The 12,170-nt window shown below is 39.3% G+C and overlaps 1 protein-coding gene across 1 annotated transcript; it reads right to left on the reverse strand.

Moving 5' to 3' along the window:
- Window positions 1-7,545: 7,545 nt before the first annotated feature.
- On the reverse strand, window positions 7,546-11,013 carry LOC140578943 (extracellular calcium-sensing receptor-like). The gene is made up of 6 exons (XM_072701156.1): window positions 10,913-11,013; window positions 10,485-10,776; window positions 9,489-10,304; window positions 9,138-9,365; window positions 8,896-9,019; window positions 7,546-8,459 (listed from the first exon to the last, which is right to left on the reverse strand). The coding sequence occupies exons 1-6, from the start codon at window positions 10,996-10,998 to the stop codon at window positions 7,546-7,548; spliced, it is 2,460 nt and encodes an 819-aa protein (XP_072557257.1). The 5' UTR covers window positions 10,999-11,013.
- Between the last annotated feature and the right edge of the window lie 1,157 nt (window positions 11,014-12,170).

A 12,170-nucleotide genomic window follows, 5' to 3' on the forward strand; every position in this document is an offset into this window, starting at 1 on the left:
TTCATGTCTGACCTTGTAGAGCAGGGCTGAACGTGCTTCTGCTCAGACATGCCTATTTATACACTGTGTCTCCTATCCTCAGTGGTAAACGTTACATGGTGCTGTACCTCATCCCAGGGAGCTGCCAAGGAGTGGCCCAGCCTGTACTGTTCACTCAACGACTACCGTAATCACTCCTGTATATGTCGCACACCTAAATTGCCAGTTGCCACGAAAATTAATTTTTGAAACTATTTACATGTCATCTACATCTTTAATAGTTAGTTTTTGTAGACTTATTAATGTGGCCGGTCTGCTACATCCTTTACAATGGTTGCCCAGAATAAGTTCTATATCTGAGGACTGCCAGAGAACTTAAATTGTTGTCCTAGAGACAGTGTTCTTGTTCAGCCATTTAACATTATAAGTGGTGAAAGCTTTTACTCTTGAAATCTATGGCAAAACTCTCATTACTAAAGGAAGACATAACAAGTAAGGTAGATCAAAGTGTAAACATGATTTATTTATATCCATATGGAGTTTGTCACAAGTATTTTAATATAAAAATTACTTTGAAATTGTGCCTTCATTTCTCATGAAGGACTATATGGAGATAAAATACAGTTCATGAGCATAAGGTAATGTTATGGTCTTCCTAAATTTGCCTCCTTATTTAATAGTATGTGATCAATGATGCACAGATAACTTGTAACAGGCTTTCTCTATATGCAGATAACATATGAGATGAATAAAATCAACATTGTTCTTTAGCAAACAGTACACTGTCCAGGTCCACAGTGTACAGGACAGGAGCAGAAGAAGGGGCACTGTTAATCCTGGCTCTGCTGCCCTGACCTGTTGAAGAGGGGGGCATAGTAGTGTGGAGTGTGCTGTCCTGGCCTGGCACAGATAATGACCCCTGGTATGGCCTGTGGAAAGCAGAGCCACTCTGTCATTGGGTCTTGTCAGTCCAGCACCCTTGTCAATGAGGATCTTTTTACTGATTGGTATGAAAATAATTACACATCACAGTAAATTCTAGCTATGGTGTACTCTACAGAGCTGTGTAAAACATACCCAAATCACAGGAACACCTCAGTCACTTTGCCTTGTGTGATTACCATAGCAAAACTGCTTATTTTATTCAGTAATAGAATTCTTTACTGATTATTGACCTTTAAGGATGTTAAAGACTTATTGACTTGAATTTTTCTCACTATTTTGTATTTTTTGCTGGGTTTAATAATATCATGTCATGAGCTGCTTTATTTGTTGTATTATACTGATACTAGTAGGATCATTAGGAGGCTTCTTCCACTACTGTGTTTAACTGAAGTGAAGTAGAAGTTTCGGTAACTTGAGCAATTGTAAATAAGAGTATTATTTGGTTGATTGCATTTGAGCCACCAGTTCACTGGTATTTCCACATCTCACGGTTCACTCCCACCTGCCTCTGAAAATGTTTGTGGGTTATCACATTACCTCCCCCTAACCCCTGGCAAACTTTAGCATGGTAGCATGATTACCATGATTTTTTTAGTATTCATTTGGAGGTCTTCCCAGTACATTTATGACTGACTTGAAAGTAATTAGTATTACTATTGCTGTCTTGGAACCCATTGTGTGTAAGCACATGAGTTCAAGGTCATTACTGAGTGAGACATTGGACTTGAGCAGTGTATGTCTCTTAAACATGAACAGAAAATTACTGTATATAAGAAAACTGGCCAAAAACAAACAGCATTTAATATATATTTTTTGGTAGAAGTAATGACGGTACCTCATTAACATATGCCATTGGCATGGTCATCATTCCACTCACACACAGCAAGATTAAGCTTTTATTACACTGATTGACTATTATGATGATGAGTCATATGATATTTAGGCATAGACCGCATCTCTCTTGCCTTGTTATTGACCATTTTTCACTTGTGACCTTACAGTCTGAAAAAAACAAGTCAATAGTTTTACATTTTTATTTGTATTATTTTATTTTTCCATATCACACATAAGATTGTGAGAAAGTGTTTATTAACAGCCTGTGTTTGACTAAGTATGCAGGAGTCTTCATTGAAAATGTACTTCCTTAGTCACCTTAGTTCCTCTGTCACTCATTCTGCCTCTGTGATGAAGTCATTGTAAGAGCCATTGTTAGGTCAGGTGTTGTTTTACTCCAGATTGGTTCTCGCCACTGCAGTTTCACCATGCCAGTCTTGTAGCAAATACAGCTAAATGTCACCCATCTGTGACAGCGGCGTGTTATATGGGATGCATCTTGGGTGGGGGGTTGGTACGCCCTCAGGTGTATAAAGTGCACCCCATAATTTCACAGCCTGAGGAACAAATGACTTGAAGGCAGGCATTCTGGTTAAACAAAAGGGGTTTAATTAACTAAATACACAAAGTCTAGAAACAAGCGGAACCGTGAGAGATCCAGAACGGGATGACTTGAAACAAGAAAGCACACAGGCAACATGAAGATTCAACATTAATGACCAGACTGGGGCTGACGAGATAAACAGGTACTTACATACAAGGACTAATGAGGGGTAGCAAGCACCAGGCATGACACAACAGGGCCATGTTAGGGAGGAGGCAGGAGGGTCAGGTGTACAGAACATGACAGATAAGACAGTGCCCTCCTTCCACTACAAAGAAGGGAGTGCGTTCATTTTTGGGTCTGATCGGCTGGTATCGGGTTCATACCGAATTTTCCAACATGTGACACTCCTCTTACTGAAAAGCTCACCAAGCAAGGGTCAGGACAATTTGGTTGCAGACTGTTTGTCCCACTTACAAGAATGGATTCATACTTAAGGGAAGGGGTATGTGATGCTGTCTCTGGGATAATGGCATTGACATTAATAAAAAATAAAACAAATCATGATTTTTGTAAATGGTATAGGTTGGCTGTGTGTGTAAATAGTATAGGTAGAACAGCCATATGATTCACGGAATATGTTTGTGTACTTTATTACTTTATGTTAATCTGACTGTGATCACTGTTGTTTGCTTATGTATGCATGACACTTGATTGCTTTAATTGAGTAATAGTCAATTCTGGTTTCAAGTTAATTGGGAGAATTATATATATACACTCACCTAAAGGATTATTAGGAACACCATACTAATACGGTGTTTGACCCCCTTTCGCCTTCAGAACTGCCTTAATTCTATGTGGCATTGATTCAACAAGGTGCTGAAAGCATTCTTTAGAAATGTCGGCCCATATTGATAGGATAGCATCTTGCAGTTGATGGAGATTTGTGGGATGCACATCCTGGATACTGGATGTTTTTCCCTTTGCACACCATTCTTTGTAAACCCTAGAAATGGTTGTGCGTGAAAATCCAAGCAACTGAGCAGATTGTGAAATACTCAGACCGACCCGTCTGGCACCATCAACCATGCCACGCACAAAATTGCTTAAATCACCTTTCTTTCCCATTCTGACATTCAGTTTGGAGTTCAGGAGATTGTCTTGACCAGGACCACACCCCTAAATGCATTGAAGCAACTGCCATGTGATTAGTTGATTAGATAATTGCATTAATGAGAAATTGAACAGGTGTTCCTAATAATCCTTTAGGTGAGTGTATATATATATATATATATATATATATATATATATATATATATATATATATATATATATATATTAGGGCTGTCAAAATTTACGGGTTAACACGGATTAATCCATCTTCGTGATTAATCTGATTAAAATTTTTAACGCAATTAACCCATCTGCAGCGCAGAATGACTCAAAATCCCTGTAATGTCTCTGTCAACCCATTTCGGGCAGTTTTGGTGTGTTCCATTTGCCCTGGGAACTCGTATTCCGAGTCGGATTCCGAGTTTTGAAGCCGGAAGTGACAACATGCGCACTCCCATTTCTCGGAAATCCGAGAAATATCTCGGAGCAGCACAGAGGATCCCAAGTTCAGAATCTGAGCTGGCTGCGTCTTTTATCAAAAGAAGGGAAAGTTGTAGTTTTATACTGTTTAAGCACTACTTCTCATTTGTGGCTCATTAAATCGGTCGCACACACTATACCGTCCAACTTATCTGTGGCCGTGTTGCTATGGAGTTTTATACATAAAGCAAGGCACGTAATGTGTTATCAACTGATATTGCTAACAATGGCAATTAACCGGGCTAGAATTGGATTTCATGATTAGTCAGATTATTTGTCGGATTTACAGTAGTTCGGGCTAATTGTAAGTGAACGCAGATAGAGACCATTTAAACTGAGGTACCTTAAATAAGACAAGTTGTTCGGCTAAGCAAAAAATCTTACTTTTTGATATGGGTCCATGGTATTGCACTTCTGTGGCAGATGGAATGCATCCGACTCGTGTTCAAGATGTTCAATAAACATGTTAAGTGCATATATATTCCCTTTTTTCTTGAGTCTGTTTGCTCATGCAAAATGAATTATGTTTAATATAGATTAAAAATGAATAATATTTAATCGTGATTAATCTAAATTAATCCACAGCAACCCTGTGATTAATCTGATTAAAAATTTTAATCGTTTGACAGCACTAATATATATATACACACACACACACACACTATACAGCATACTACTGTATATAAGGGTTACTTACATGATTTCTCATTTTCAACAAATATGCAGTAAGCCCTTCACATACAAAAAATTCACATTAGCAGTTTTGGTTATTTATGAGTTAGCCATGAACACATGAACAGGTAAATAAGAATATTTTGGAGCTTGCTGAGTGACACTTCCTATCCGTAAGCACCCCTGCCCCCTGACGTGGCTCTATTGCTTGTTGTACCCTTGTCAGTCTTTGTATAAAAGTACCTCTCTGTCTCATCATCCACAGTCTGGTGATTAATGTCATTCCTCCTATTGCCAGTGCCTTACCCTGTGCTCTTCTTTCTGTTTTGACTCCTCATGGTTCCATTTTGTTACCCTGCTCCGCCCCAGTTCGTTTTTGTTCAATATAGCTCCTTCTAGCTTAGGCTGTGCATCTTTGTCTCCTCAGCCAGCCTCACTCACGTGGTAGCTGTATTTGTGACTGTGGAATCTATGCATCATTTCTCGCAGTAACATTTTGTCAGGTCGGTGCCTGTCCAACCCTGTTCTGTGTCTTATCCTTTATTCTCTTTTGCTGATCATCCTTTTTCCCCTCTTTTTGTCATGTAGCCCTTCAGCCCCTACACTGTAAAAAAAATCCCGTTGTTTTTACGGAAAAAAGCTGGCAGCTGTGGTTGCCAGAATTATTCTGTAAAAAATACTGTACACGTGTAAACAACTTTACAGAAACATCTATAAATTGTACTGGATTTCAATGTAAAACAACCACCAACTACATGTAAAGTTTACTTGGTTTCAGTGTAGAATAAACAACGATTAGATGTAAACTATACTGAAATAACTGGTACAACAGCAGCATGGCCCTGCTAAATTAACAGAAAGAAGATGTTGAATCTACAAATTAACTATGTAAAAGTTATAAAGCTGTTTAAATTCTTAACGATTTTTTTTACAGAATTACTCTGGTAACCACAGCTGGCAACACTTTCTTGCCGCGGTAACATGCTCTTTATTAGTAGTCCAGACAAGAACTACATCAGGCACCCAAAGAGCACCGAACCACTTATATACAGGAAACACGAGGTTGTCAGACGCTCAACTGTAAGACGCATACACGGTGGGAGATTTACGGACGCTAATTACACACGAGGATCGGACAGGGTACACATAAGACACAGGTAAACACACGCGACAATAAGGAAATATAACCATTAGCAATAACAACAACAATACAAGGGCTATTTACAGATGCGCGTGGTGCTGCAGTATTTTTTATCACCTCAGTGGAAAAATACCTTCTTATCAACGGACCAGAGGTGTTGCCATGAGGCGAAGTTCTGACGGTAGCCCCAAATGTACCGTCAAAAGCTGTCTGACAAACCAGAAATCCTGAGTTGTGTGGACTATTTCTTGTTGGTTCGTAACGCACGTAGCAAAAAGAAAGTGTTGATATATCATTTAAAGTTTTACTGTTTCTCATCTGTAAAGCACAGAATATTAATTTGTAAAATGTAACACGTTTTCTTTCAGTATAAACAAAGTTGACCTGATTAAAAAATATATTATTTTCACACCGTTATAGTGTAATTTTAACTGTATTGTACTGGTTTTTATATTACAGTTTGTTTGCGTTTAAACTACAGTAATTTGTTAACTCTACCAAATTTTTTTTAAAAAAAAACATATTTTTACTGAAAAATTAACAGTTGTTTTTTGTTAAGTATTTTACAAAATCATAATGTCAAATATACGCTGCTCTATTGCTTTTCCTTTTACAGTTTTTTTATGTCGCTATTTTACAGAATTTCTCAGTTAATTTCACGGACATTTTTTACAGTGTAGTGTGTTCCATGGGCTGCCATGTAACTCAAGGGGCTGAACCCCTCTGGTCCTGAGTTCAAATCTGGTCAGAGCCAGCTTCACCTCTTCTTTAGTATTTATTGATTTGTTTTTCCTTTGCGCCTGTTTTTGTCTTCGCATTGTGTCATTGTTTTTGGTTTATCCTGCCTGTGCCTTGTTTAATTTTGTTCTGTTTAGTCTTATGTTCATAGTTTTCCCTAGTGTTGTTAACCCTTAGTGTTTGCTCAGGTTCCCTATTTCTCTGCTTGTTAATTATAAGTTTCTTCACCTGTTGCTTTTTGTTCTGTGCGTTTGCTGTTTGGTTGTTTTTGGTTATGTTCCACACATGGCTGTTGTTAACCCTATTATCTGTGTAGATTTAAGTGCCTGCCCTGATTCTTTTCTTTGGTCTGTCATTGTAGATGTTCCTGTGTGTTTGTAGTTGTATCGCCTTCTTTGTAGCTGTGCTTGTTTCCCGGTCTGCTCCCAGTTTCTGCTCTATTCCCTAGTGTACTACTTTGTGGTTTTTGCAGTTAATTCTTATTTTTTCTGTTTTGTCCTTGACCCCCGGAGGCCCATTAATTTAGTGGTTTTCCCCTTTCTGTTCTGCTTCTTAATACACCCCTTTTGTTTGTGAGCTGCTATGTGAATCATCACTCTTTTCTCTCCCTTTGCTGCCCCACTGTAACATTTTTCAGTGCCGTTAATTTAGCATTTTTAATAAAGGGTCCAGAACATACTGCTTTTAATTTGTACAATAGTAACTTAGTACATACAGGTGCATCATTTGGATGGTTTGTATATTATATTAAAAGGTCTACATAGGAAATGACAAAGCAATTTGATATGCAAAATATATAGTAATGTTTCTTTAGAAATTGGTAATAAATAGAATTTTTGTGTAATCACTTAGGTTAGCAGGCTGATATGGGTTGAGGTTAGGGGTGCTCAAGTATTATTCAGGAATTTTCACGTTGCTCTGGGTCTTCCAGCCCTGATCCTGGCAAATGTAAAGGTGTCATTGTATGCGTCATAAGTTCAGAAAATATGTTTCTCTGTGGATTATGTTTGCTACTGTATATTCTACTGTAAAGGTTACACAAGCAAACATACAAGTTTATTAAATACTTATTTACTTATACATTTATTTACATAAATTTTTAGAGAGATTTTGAAGGCATTTTACCCATAAGAAATTTCTTTGTGTTTTTTTCTGGTTTAAGCAAAATAATATAACATTTTGGGATAAAAATACAGAATAGCAAACCAAAACTGGAAGCTAAAATAGCAAATATCTCGACAGCCACAGTGAACTTCCCAGGTGAGCTGACATAAGCTGGGATGAAGGTGATCCAGACGGCACAGAATATGATCATGCTGAAGGTGATGAATTTGGCTTCATTGAAGTTGTCAGGCAGCTTCCTGGCCAGAAAAGCCAGAACAAAGCACAGGGCAGAGAGGAGACCAATGTACCCCAGCACAGCCCAGAAGCCCACTGCTGACCCCACATCACACTCTAGAATGATCTTGTCTTTGTAGTACTTCATGTTCTTGTTGGGGAACGGAGGGGATAATGTTAACCAGAGCACACAAATTAGCACCTGTATGAAAGTGAATACAAGAACACTGAGCCTCTGCTGAGGAGGTCCAAACCATTTCATGACATTACTGCCTGGGAGTGTAGCCCTGAAGGCCATTAACACCACTATTGTTTTCCCCAGAACACAAGAGATGCAGAGGACAAAGGTGATGCCAAACGCCGTGTGGCGCAGCATACAGGACCAGTTGGAAGGTGGTCCAATAAACGTGAGTGAGCAGAGGAAACACAGGGTCAGGGAAAAGAGCAGCAGGAAGCTCAGCTCAGAGTTGTTGGCTTTTATAATAGGCGTGTTCTTGTATCTGAAGAAAATAATTGTCACTACACTTGTTATGCCTGTTCCAAGTAAGGAAACAACTGTGAGCATTATTCCCATAATTTCTGCATAGGACAGATATTCAGTTTCTTTCAGAATGCATTTGTCCTTCAATTTATTTGACCAGTACTCCGGATGACATTGCATGCATGTGACAGAATCTGTAAGAAAAATTAGAGAATATAATATTAACACCAATTTCATGTTTTGTTATAAAGAAAAATGCAGCTATTTTATACATTTTAATCATGATTTAAAACGTTTAGGCAAAAAAATCACCTTTCACTACATTATACTTTTTTTACCATATATCTTTTTTTAGCGTAATTATCCATTCATCTTCCAACCACTTATACTAGAATTGTGGCAGGGACCGGCCTATCCCAAGCAGCACAGGGCACAAAGGAGTAGGTGTATACCCTGTCCAAGATCAGTCAGTCACAAAGCTTGCACACATGCACACAAACAAATGGCAATTTAGAAGTGCCAGTTAGCTCAGCTACCCGGGGGAAACTCAGACAGTGCACACAGAACTTCACACACAAAACACAGGTAATATTATATAAGGTTATGCAATATATATTTCTATAAAGGTACCTGTAGCATTGCTGATCTCCCCCTCAGCACAGGGTACACAGTCGTAGCAGCAGACAGGCTTTCCTTTCTGCACGGCCTTGCGGGTTCCTGGGGGACAGCTCTCACTGCACACTGACACTGGCACCTGGCAGGGACACAAAAGCACAAACAGAGCAGCAGCTATATGGCAGAAGCTGCAGAAATTGCTGCAATTTGACATTGATTCAATTTCTCGTTAAACAACCATATGTGTCAAGACTCACCTTTTCTGATTTTTTTGCCCATTTAATGGATACATTGTTCAGTCTTAGTTGTTTCTCTGTGGGTAAAGATGCATCATATCGTCCCACTGTGGCAATATGAATCTGGCCGTCTGGCTGCTGTTGCCAGTTTACAAGATCATACTTTGCTGCTGGATCTCCATTCTTGTCGAAAAACACTTCTTCACCCTCCTTTGTTTTGAAACGAACTTTTTTCAGTTGCTGTAAAAACTATTAAAAATATGTTATTGACAAATTACTTTAAATATTATACAAGGTAAGACATTTATAAAATACTGTAAATATTACATGAGGTATGAAGGTATTTGTGAAAATTCGTGTTACTTAGCATACCTTCCATGGTTCGGGTTGCCTCTTAGTGGCACAGGTTTGGTTGTCAGCCGCCTCTTGATCAGATTTGCAGGTGAATAACTCATGCAGCGCGTGAGCCACAGCATACATCCCTTTGTACACATTATTCAGGATTTGTATCTGAGACATATCGGTGTACGTGTTATCAATCCCGCTCAGATTCTCAGTGCCTGTGCATACTTTACCACTGACTGAATCCACGTCACTGGGAAATTTACATTCAAATAAGCCTTCCCAAAACTCTTGAAAAATAGTATTACCAGATGTGTTCAATGATAGAACATCCAACATGAAATCTCTTAGGCCTGACACCTCTGCTTTTGCAATAGAAAATCCTATTGCTCCACTAAGGACATAGTGGCCCTTGACAGTGGCTGTGTATGGGTCAGCGATCCAGGCCTCACTGCCAATCCATTGGTACCCTGTAAGATTGTGGTGAGCCATCTCCTGCAACAGCACATCCATGTCCATGTAGGACAGGAAGCCCACTATAACCCTGGAAGTGGACCTCTTAATAGTGTCAATTATTCGTAGTACATCTTCCTTTGGGTATGTTCTGTAAAAAGGTTCTGAGTACTCAATGCATATTCCTAGATGTTGGGCGGTCTCTATAAAAGTGGCCATTCCGTTATTGCCATAGTCATCATCTGTCCTGATGGCACCCACCCATGTCCAGCCAAAGTATTTGACCAGCTGGGCCAGTGCTCTGCTCTGGTAGTAGTCACTGGGGATGGTTCTGAGGAATGATGGATATTTCCTTTTGTCACTCAGACAAGCACAGGTGGAAAAGTGACTTACCTGTTAAACATAGATATGTTGTTTACTGGGCCTTTTACAGCACATCTTCAGATACTAGCACATTCAGTGAAAGACAGTTAATAATATGCTGAATAACAGTTTTACATAAATTAGTCTGTACATGACATTCTTCTGCGTGTTAAGATTTTCTGAAATGTTAAGCCTGCCTACTGTACCTACCACAGGTATATTAAAGGGTCCAATAGATGCTGAAATTGCAACAGTGGGAGATGAAGAGGACTCTCCTATGATTGCCTGAACTGTAGATGGTTTGGTACAAAATGTTTCAGAAGCTTGGCCCTGGTGATCATTTGCCAGGGTCATGGCTGCCCTCACAGCCGTAGCAACTGAACCACAGGTGTCATAGATCTTATAGCCCAGAGTGATATTTGGCAGCAGAGATGTGCTGTTATTAATCTCCTCTACGGCAAAGATCATAGTCTGAGCATACTGAAATGATCTGAGGTTTAAGCTAAAATGACAGATACAACATGAAGCATTACATGTCAGACAATCCTCAATTATGTAAGAAGGTCTTATTATTTAAACACATGCAGTTAAATAATCCTTAAAGTTTAACCACTGTTACTTTGTGAAAATGGACTTACTCTGTGCATTTCAATGGTGGGGGAGCCTGTGAATATACAAGTTCTCGTTCCCAGTTGTTGTGGAATGAGAAAACGCCTCCGATCATGATGTCTCCATCCTTTTGAAGCTGTGGGGTGTGAGGTTCTCCCCACAGGTGACAGGAAGGTTCATCTTTCCTGGATAAAGAACCACCACTCAGGAGAACTAAGATTGGGGCTGCCAGCACATGCCACATCGGTGCCTGATTCATGTCTGACCTTGTAGAGCAGGGCTGAACGTGCTTCTGCTCAGACATGCCTATTTATACACTGTGTCTCCTATCCTCAGTGGTAAACGTTACATGGTGCTGTACCTCATCCCAGGGAGCTGCCAAGGAGTGGCCCAGCCTGTACTGTTCACTCAACGACTACCGTAATCACTCCTGTATATGTCGCACACCTAAATTGCCAGTTGCCACGAAAATTAATTTTCGAAACTATTTACATGTCATCTACATCTTTAATAGTTAGTTTTTGTAGACTTATTAATGTGGCCGGTCTGCTACATCCTTTACAATGGTTTCCCAGAATAAGTTCTATATCTGAGGACTGCCAGAGAACTTAAATTGTTGTCCTAGAGACAGTGTTCTTGTTCAGCCATTTAACATTATAAGTGGTGAAAGCTTTTACTCTTGAAATCTATGGCAAAACTCTCATTACTAAAGGAAGACATAACAAGTAAGGTAGATCAAAGTGTAAACATGATTTATTTATATCCATATGGAGTTTGTCACAAGTATTTTAATATAAAAATTACTTTGAAATTGTGCCTTCATTTCTCATGAAGGACTATATGGAGATAAAATACAGTTCATGAGCATAAGGTAATGTTATGGTCTTCCTAAATTTGCCTCCTTATTTAATAGTATGTGATCAATGATGCACAGATAACTTGTAACAGGCTTTCTCTATATGCAGATAACATATGAGATGAATAAAATCAACATTGTTCTTTAGCAAACAGTACACTGTCCAGGTCCACAGTGTACAGGACAGGAGCAGAAGAAGGGGCACTGTTAATCCTGGCTCTGCTGCCCTGACCTGTTGAAGAGGGGGGCATAGTAGTGTGGAGTGTGCTGTCCTGGCCTGGCACAGATAATGACCCCTGGTATGGCCTGTGGAAAGCAGAGCCACTCTGTCATTGGGTCTTGTCAGTCCAGCACCCTTGTCAATGAGGATCTTTTTACTGATTGGTATGAAAATAATTACACATCACAGTAAATTCTAGCTATGGTGTACT

Source organism: Paramormyrops kingsleyae, chromosome 17 (genome assembly GCF_048594095.1).
Source record: "Paramormyrops kingsleyae isolate MSU_618 chromosome 17, PKINGS_0.4, whole genome shotgun sequence".
NCBI classification, from domain to species: Eukaryota; Metazoa; Chordata; class Actinopteri; order Osteoglossiformes; family Mormyridae; genus Paramormyrops; species Paramormyrops kingsleyae.

What these genes read in the sequence shown, in the direction of transcription:
- LOC140578943 (XM_072701156.1), bottom strand. Translation starts at nt 10,998, where the DNA reads ATGATCGGAGGCGTTTTCTCATTCCACAACAACTGGGAACGAGAACTT. An exon ending in CCACCATTGAAATGCACAGA is followed by an intron (nt 10,777 to 10,912) that starts GTAAGTCCATTT and finishes CTGTCATTTTAG; the next exon opens with CTTAAACCTCAGATCATTTC. An exon ending in GGGCAAAAAAATCAGAAAAG is followed by an intron (nt 9,020 to 9,137) that starts GTGAGTCTTGAC and finishes TGTCCCTGCCAG; the next exon opens with GTGCCAGTGTCAGTGTGCAG.